This window comes from Lissotriton vulgaris, chromosome 1_1 (assembly GCF_964263255.1).
Source record: "Lissotriton vulgaris chromosome 1_1, aLisVul1.2, whole genome shotgun sequence".
NCBI classification, from domain to species: Eukaryota; Metazoa; Chordata; class Amphibia; order Caudata; family Salamandridae; genus Lissotriton; species Lissotriton vulgaris.
The window spans coordinates 1,334,383,375-1,334,392,713 of NC_141685.1; the positions used below are offsets into that span (position 1 = coordinate 1,334,383,375).

General features: G+C 42.1%; 1 protein-coding gene across 1 annotated transcript in view; it reads right to left on the bottom strand.

The window, feature by feature from the left end:
- Positions 1-8,799, bottom strand: part of LOC147749121 (thiol S-methyltransferase TMT1A-like) — a 162,941-nt gene extending 154,142 nt beyond the window's left edge. The window contains exon 1 of the mRNA XM_086966362.1: positions 8,238-8,799. Within this exon, the coding sequence (XP_086822488.1) occupies positions 8,238-8,735 (498 nt within the window). The 5' untranslated portion in view covers positions 8,736-8,799. The remainder of the gene's footprint in view (positions 1-8,237) is intronic.
- Positions 8,800-9,339: the final 540 nt, after the last annotated feature.

The window sequence follows — 9,339 nt, forward strand, 5'->3', positions numbered from 1 at the left end:
AACATAAACAAAAGCACATTTAAAAAGAATGCACATACTATTATTTGAAACAGCCGCAGTTAATATACGACAAAACGAAAGACAAAGTAAATGTATTATTTAAAACAGAATAACGAACATGACAAGGGCACAAATTATTAATCCCGCGTGTTTATGTAGGTGCACATTATTCTAGGTTGTGTCAGTACAAATACATGCAAATCATGCAACACTCATTAGTAAATTAAAATTATGGGAGTTTCATTGCTGCGTACTTTAATTCAGAATTTATTATGAAAGTCCGCTCCATCACCACGTAATTCCATTCAACATATTTTCAGTCAACACCACACTGTTCCATACCACACTATTCAACTCCACACAAATCCATTACACACCACATAATTAAACACTAAACCACATTATTTCACTCCACAACACTTATATAAAATGTGCAGCACAGAATTCAACATCATACCACAAAATTCAACACACCACATAATTAAACTTGACTACATAACAATCCACAACACAAAATACCATTCTACACAATTCTCTCTACATAATCCCAATACAGTAAAAAACACCAAATTAGTATCCACATAATGCAACTGCACACCATATCACATAATTCAGCTACACAAATCCATGCCACACAATGCCACAACTAACAATTCCAATCCAACCCACATAATTCCACTGCACACCACATACGTCCACTCCAATCCATAACATATAGGTTAAAAATGTACATTTCAACAGCCAATACCTTTAACTCTTTCTTTTTTAACACACAGATCTTGAGCTTAGCTCTTACCTATTAGTTTTTTTATCCCCAAAAGCGCAAACGTATCCACACAATTCAACTCCACACATTTCCAATCAACACCCCATAATTCAATACATAATACAACTCAACAACACAATTACACACCACACAAAACCAATCCACACAACACAATTCCACATCATGCCACAAAATTCAACAGTGCACCACATAATTAAACTCCTCTACATACCACTCCACAAAATACCATGCCACATAATTACTCTCCATAACACATAATCCAGTATATTCAATACCACATAATTACTATCCACATAATTCCACAGTACACCATGCCACATAATTCCACTACACAAATCCGTTCCACACAATTACACAACAAACTAATCTAATACAACCCACATAATTCCACTACACCCCCACATACATAAACTCCATAACATATTGGTAGAAGACATTGCCATTTACAATGCCAATAATTCTAACTCAAACTAATACAAGGCCATTTGCATTTTTTGTTAAAAAAGATCCCAGCAGTAACATATGTAAGGGTGCAGTACCTTATGTGGCTAATAGAGGTCCTTTTACAACTTCACAGGTACACCTAGTAGCAGCCTGTGGCACTGCACCCTTTTCTTGGTTCCTGGATTTTATTTTATTACTTATGCTACTGCTGGAATATTTCATAACAAAAAAAATATATTATCATTTGCAGCACCAATAACTCAAACTTCTAGTAAGGCAAGACCTGGCAGGACAGTCCCGTTTTTTAGGTCGAGCCTAAGGCATTGCTTCAGCAATGCTTGTTGGCGAGATTATAGTAAGGCTTTCAAAAGTGTACCCAAAGTGAGGATCGGGTACAGTGCATGTGAGCACAACCACACGCATTGTGAACAGCTGCCGTTTGCTACCAGACACTTTGTGCGCGCTCGCCGTGCTCCGCCTCTGCTGCCACTTCAGCTCACCAGGCTGCACACCCCCGCACCCCTCGCTCGCCAATTTCTCTCCCACCCTTCTCTTTATCTCTGCCGCAGCGGCCCCGCCACGCAATGCCGCTACCCCGCTCCCTCGCCCCCACCACGCAATGCCACACCATCAGACTTCAAAGGAAGCCGCTCCCCCGCCCCCACCATGCAATGCTTCCCTGCCACCACCACGCAATGCCAAGAGTTTGTTTCACCTGCCCCCACCCCACCCCACTACCCGGGTTCGGTAGCAGCTGCTACTGAGGTGGCCTGCACAGATACACGCAGCATTCCTCGTCCGAGAAGCATGCTTGTTAGTAGGTTTCGCGAGGCGTGGGTAAATAAAGTAAATATTGGGTCCTTCCAAGGAACTCTTGCCACTTTTTCCATAACGTATAAAGCGTCTGTATCTAAAACAAAATGTAATCCCGGGAAAAACAAATATTGCATTTGGCGCCATCTAGTGGTATGGCCTTGTCAGCGGCCTCATTATTAGTGAAGGCGTCTGGCCTGGAAAGTGTGGAGACTTGGGCATAAGTTCTAAGTTGACCCAACCTCTTTATGTAGTTTCTACTGTACGTAACTTTGGTATCTCAGGGGCTTCTTCGACTGTCACCGCGGCTATCTGCTCCATCCATCGCCACAGACTGGAAACATCTCACCACTGCAGGGGCAGACCAGGGAGTCAAGGCAAACTTCATCGCTGCTTTGTGCTGAACTTCATGGCCATAAGTTTTGCTTAACATTCTGTGCGCAATTTTTCTCGCCCTCTATAGAAAATGAAAAGAGACGGGATAATGGTGGCCGGGCAGAGGAGTCCTTGAGACCCACAGACAGCCACATTATGGCGCCTATGATGCTAATGCTGTAGGCCTGGCTTCTGTGATGGATTCTTTTCTCTGTTTTAAAAATGGGCCCCTGCCACGATAAATTATGTGGCTGGGACATCTTGTATTTGCGTGTTCGGATTAAAGAACACTTTAGCAGCTTCTGCTATTTGAATGGCCAGGTATATGAAGCAGTGAAATGGGAGCCCATCTTTTGACTACTGACAGTACAGTTTAAGTTCTTGTCCATGTCCCATACACCTTCCACTGTGACTGCTGTTGTAGGAGAAGCCTACTTATCCAAGCCACACCTAACCCATTAGACAGTGTGGACAAGCAGGATGGCCACCAGCAAGCTTGGGTCAAAAAACAAAACGAGGCTCCATCACCAGAAGAATATTTTGGGGACTATCACTATACGTTTATGTGTAGGGAAATAACTGAATACACCTCACCCACCAGAAACATCAAACTGCCATAAAGCATACAAGCACTGGTTGTCTGCTACCAGCTAACACTGGAATAACATGATCCCATTTAGCACACGAGCAAGCCGTATGCTTAGTGTGTCAACAGGCCCTCTTCATCATCATCAAATCTTTGTGTGCACTGAAGCTTACACCAGTTGTCTCAGCGCCACAAGGGAGTAACCAGAAAATTAAAATACCCCCCACTTTGAACCACAGGGCTGATGGAATCAAGAAATCGAAGCAAGTGACTGTGATGCTCCCTATAAAAGCTCATTGTCCTTTCAATCCAAGCATGTATCCATGCATCCACCATTTCACCTTTAAACCATATCATCCGTTCATTCTTTCATCCATCAAGTCTTTCATCATTTTATCCATCAAACCTTTCACCCATCCTTTCACCATCCACCCTTTTCACCCATCCATCCTTTCACACATTCAGCCACCCACGCATACTTTCACCCATCCACTCTTTCACCCATGCATCCTTGCATACATTCACCCACCTATGCATCCATTCATGAATTCACCCACCCATGGGTGAATGGACCCCCAATGGACCCCCGATGAACCCCCCACACACAACCCCCGACACACACACAAACACACACACGCAAAACCCCACATACACACACAACCCCACGCACACAACCACAAACACAACCACACACACACCCCCACACACACAACCCCACACACACAACCCCACAACCACACACCAGGATAGCAAAACATAGCATAGCATAACAAAACATAGTATAGCATAACAAAACACAACAAAACATAGCATAACAAAACACAACAAAACGTAGCATAGCATCACAAAACAGCATAACAAAACAAAGCATAGCATAACAAAACGCAACACAACATAGCATAGCATCACAAAACAGCATAACAAAACAAAGCATAACAAAATATAGCATAGCATAACAAAATACAACAAAATATAGCATAGCATAACAAAACACAACAAAACATAGCATAGCCTAAAAAACATAGCATAACACAGCATAACAAAAGAAAGCATAGCATAACATAGCATAACAAAACAAAACCTAGCATAACAAAGCATAGCTTAACAAAACATAGCATAACAAAACATAGCATAGAATAACAAAGCATAGCATAGCAAAACACAACAAAGCAGAGCATATCTTAACAAAACACTACAAAACATAGCATAACAAAACATAGCATAGCATAACATAGCCTAGCAAAACAAAGCATAGCCTAGCATAACAAGGCATAGCATAACAAAACATAGCATAACAAAACACAACAAAACATAGCATAACAAAACAAAACAAAACATAGCATAACAATACTAAACAAAACATAGCATAACAAAACAAAGCACAGCAATGCATATCATAACAAAACACAACAAAACATAACAAATCACAACAAAACATAGCATACCAAAACAAAACCTAGCATAACAAAACAAAGCATAGCATGGCATATCATAACAAAACACAACAAAACATAGCATAGCATAACAAAACATAGCATAGCTTAACAAAACATAGCATAGCATAACAAAATAAAGCAAGGCCTAGCATAACACTACAAGACAGAGCATAGCATAACAAAATAAAGCAAAGCATAGCATAACACAAAAAGCATAGCATAACAAAACATAGCATAACAAAACACAGCATAGCATAACAAAACACAGCATAGCATAACAAAACAAAGCATAGGATAGCAAAGCATAGCATAACATAACAAAACATAACAAAACATAGCATAAATAACAAAACATAGCGTAACAAAACATAGCACAACATAACAAAGCATAGCAAAACAAAACATAGCATAGTATAACAAAACATAGCATAGCAAAACACAACAAAACATAGCAGAACAAAACATAGCATAACATAACAAAACATAGCATAACATAAAACAAAGCATAGCATAACAAAACAAAGCATAACAAAACATAGCAAAACACGACAAAACATAGCATAGCATAACAAAGCACAAAACATAGCATAACAAAACATAGCATAGCAGAGTATAGTATAACCAAACAAAACATATCATAGCGTAGCAAAACATAGCATAGCATACCAAAACACACCAAAACATAGCATAGCATAACAAAACATAGCATAAGAAAACATAGCATAAGAAAACATAGCATAGCAAAACATAGCATAATAAAACACAACAAAACATAGCATAACAGAACATATCATAGCATAACAAAGCATGGCATAGTAAAACACAACAAAACATAGCATAACACAACAAAGCATAGGATAGAAAAACAAAACATAGCATAGCATAACAAAACAAAGCATAGGATAGCAAAACAAAACATAGCATAGCATAACATAGCATAGCATAACATAGCATAACACAACAACACATAGCATAACAAAACATAGCAAAACACAACAAAGCATAGCATAGCTTAACAAAACACAACGAAACATAGCATAGCAAAACAAAACAACACATATAGCATATAGCATAGCAAAACAAAACACAGCATAGCATTACTAAACATAGCATAACAAAACATGGCATAGCAAAACAAAGCATAACACACACAACCACACACACACAACCATCTATCTATCTATCGCCCTCACTCTATCTATCGCCCTCACTCTATCTATCTATCACCCTCACTCTATCTGTCTATCTATCACCCTCACTCTATCTATCACCCTCACTCTATCTATCTATCTATCCGCCTCACTCTATCTATCTATCGCACTCACTCAATCTATCACATCACCACAGCATCACTCAGCACCACCACAGCATCACTCAGGGGCATCATAACATCACTATGGGCTACCACAGCATCACTGAACGCCACAGCATCACTTGTTGCCACCACAACATCACTCAGCGCCACCACAGCATCAATCTGTGCAACTATTCAACAACAGGTTCAAATATGTTCTCTCAATGTGCCAAGCTATATTACAAATGTCACAAAAAGATGTTAATATTTCATTTCTGTTCTTGGATTTTCATCACAATAAAATACACTGAACATAATCTTCACAAAAGTTATTTACAAAAGTTCAAGCTATTGCCATTATAAATTACAATAACTTTTATTTAAGTGTTAATTAGTTAAAAAAATTAAAAGCCATTGTTATTTGTAATATCAATACATCTAAGTCACGTAAATACAACACATATTGCATTACAAATGCTATAGGTGTCACATTTGCGAAAGTTATAACTATTGGCATTGTAAATGACAAAGCTATTAATTTCGCTATTTTCAAAACCAACACATAAATAAAAAATTTGTAATTTACAATACCAATATCTCAAACTTTCTTAATCCGAGACCTATTGCATTGCAGATGCTTGTTTCACCAGTTATCCTGGCAGATTTCAGCAAATTTTTCTTCTGTCCCGGTTTCTAGAGAGGGTTTACTACGAACAGTGAGAGGCACGTTTTTATTATGTGTTCCAATGCGCGGATAGTTAGAAGCTGTTTCAAGATGCAATTTAGCTAACAGATATAATACTGAGTTTAAAAATTGCACTTTATTTTCTAGGAACTCTTCTGGATTTCTATGTTGATGGGGCTGTCATTCTGCAACACAGTGAAAGGAACCAGTTTGGAAGCGGCCGCTCCGTTTTTCACGTGAATGAGCTAGCCTCACTGTAATGGTGAGCACTTTTCCTGTTTGCACAGGGCGCACCTGTTATCTGGTGTGCCATGGCACAAACAGCGAAGGTTGCACCCTATGTGTAATAGGGCCCCTGCTATGCTGACTGTGCAGCCTCACAAGCCTGCCCTCGTGCTTGTCCTAGCATTGGCATGGGTCTTTCGAGCAGTGGGTGATAGCAATCCTTGCACTACCAGTTTCACCGGTTCAAAAATGGCTCAATGTTCTACAGAACTTGAAACCGCGATGTCTGCTGACTGACTCGGACCAGGATAAGGTTTATTAGGAATCAAGTATCGTGGTCTGATCCTAACCCCGAAGAATGCTTAGCCTCACCTGAAGCCTTATGAGGTGGCTGTGGGCACGCAATAGACTGGCAAACACTTCTTGTGACAGTGGTGGACCCCTCTAGGGTTCTTCGGTGTGCATATTACAGAAGAATAATGGAAGTGTCATGCAGTTGATATAATGCTTCAAATCAGTAAAAAGGTTTGTGGATCTAAGTGCACGACAGACCCTTTTCTGAAGGATGGTTAGAAACGAGCAGCTTATAATTGTATGTTCTGATCGGGCGTGGCAAAGATCGAGCCGCTTCGCATGTAGAGCCAAAGTATTTCTCTTTCGAATATTCGAAATATACGGTCCTTGTTACGCACCTGGAGTCCACGCTCGTGCTGTCCCCCTTTCCATCTTTTTAAATGCGATAGGCTGAGACCCCTTGCCAGTGCCACGTGATCGCTTTCAAATGTAATGGTAGTCAGGCGAGGGCGAATGCACGAGCAGAAGAGCCCTGCTACAGGGGCTCTTCTCAGTCCTCGAGCCGAGTGGGGTCACACATTTGTACCAAGACACTTGCACGCCTCAATAGGTACAACAACATGTCTATAGCTAGCTCTGGCCATGAGGTTGGTTCACTAAGGGAGGTGCAGGATACACAGTGAAAAACGTGATTTAATAGCTGCCAGAGGGAAAGGCGCCGGAGTTACAGCATGTGGTGGTACTGGGTGCGAGAAGGGAGAATGAGGGATTCCTGATGCTGCGGCCAACGGGAAACACGCCAAGACAGACATTGACAATGAGGGTTACACATTAACTAGCTCGATATAGTGGTCATCCGACCAGCCGAGGTCCGTGCAGATAACAGCGGTGGGGTGGGATTTCGAGGGACGATGCCAGGGGAAATGAATTACTTGTTTAATTTTTCCTCGGCATCATCACTCGAAATCCCCCCTTACCCGGCCCCACTGCTGTTACCTGCACGGACCACGGCTGCATCTGACAGGGAGAGGGTGTGGCGTAAGGGCCAGAGCTGCCGACTTTGTAGCTGGGGAACTAGGCTCAAAACTCAGAGTCGGCTCACCATACTGTGATTCTGGGCAAATCACTTAATCTCCCCCTGCCTACCAAAAATAAATGTGTCCCTGTGTAACCTAACTGGTGCTCATGTAAAGCGCTCCAATACCTCCGGGTCGAGTTCGCGCTATATACACCAGTCCTTGTTACATTTTTGCACCTTCATACGTTTTTATGAAATGTAAATAAAAATGTCTACTTACAGGTCTAAGGATTCTCTTGACTTCCTTCAGAACCGCCTCGACACTCTTCACCGAACACAACACAATGGTGGAGACGACCACATCCACCGAGGCATCGTCCACCCCCGCCAGCTGTTCCCCAGATGCCACCAAGTAGCGCTCGTAGTGCAAGTGATCATTTTCGGCCTGGCTTTTTTTCAGGAACTGCTGGAAGTTAGGGTTCGGGTCCGTGCAGGTGACACTGGCTCCCCGTGGGTAAAACTGGAAATTCGCTCCGGTCCCGCATCCGATCTCCAGCACCTTGAGCTGCCCCGTTGAACCCGCGAATTCGAGCATGTTGCTGAAGAGCTGCTTCTTGCGGCCGTGCATGGCCTGGTTGTAGCCCATGGACAGCTTGGCCATAACATGCGGGAAGAGCCTCCTACTCAGAGGCTGCCACAGTCCCAGACAGTCGAGAAGGTGCACCGGCAGCGCCAGCAGCGCCACGCAGAGCTGCAGCACAGTCACGAGGAGGCCCATGTCCAGAGAACGGCGGGACTGACGGCTCTGCACCGCTCTGCTGCTGAGTGAGCTACCTGACTCGTGGCGCGCGGAGCTCTCCAGCTAGGACGCTTGAAATGCACCACGTGACCTGCCTCGCGCCACTCAGCAGCCCAGGTGTGCCCCCAGCTGTCTCTTCAGTACATTTCGCTTCTTTTCTCCTAACCGCGGTCCCCTCTTTTTATTGTGACAAAAAGGGTTTTCTATAGTTTTGATTCCAAAGCATAATTTGTGTGCAGTGATTTTTTTTCATGCACGCCCCCCAAAAAAAAACATTAGGCCCACATTTGCATAATGCCTTTCCTCAAATCATTGCTTTGGGGTAATCTTATAAAAAACAAGCATTTACAATGCAACGGTCTAGCCTTTGCAAAAGTTACAGCTATTGGCATTGTAAATGACAACATTTTTATGTATGTGTTAGTTTTGAAAACAGATAAATAAATTGGAATTGTCATTTACAATGCCAATAGCTTAATCTTTCGCAAATGCGAGACCTATTGCATTTGTAATGCAATAGGTTGCGTATTTACGCAAGTTTGAGCTATTGACATTGCGAATAACAATGCGCACAAACAGAGAG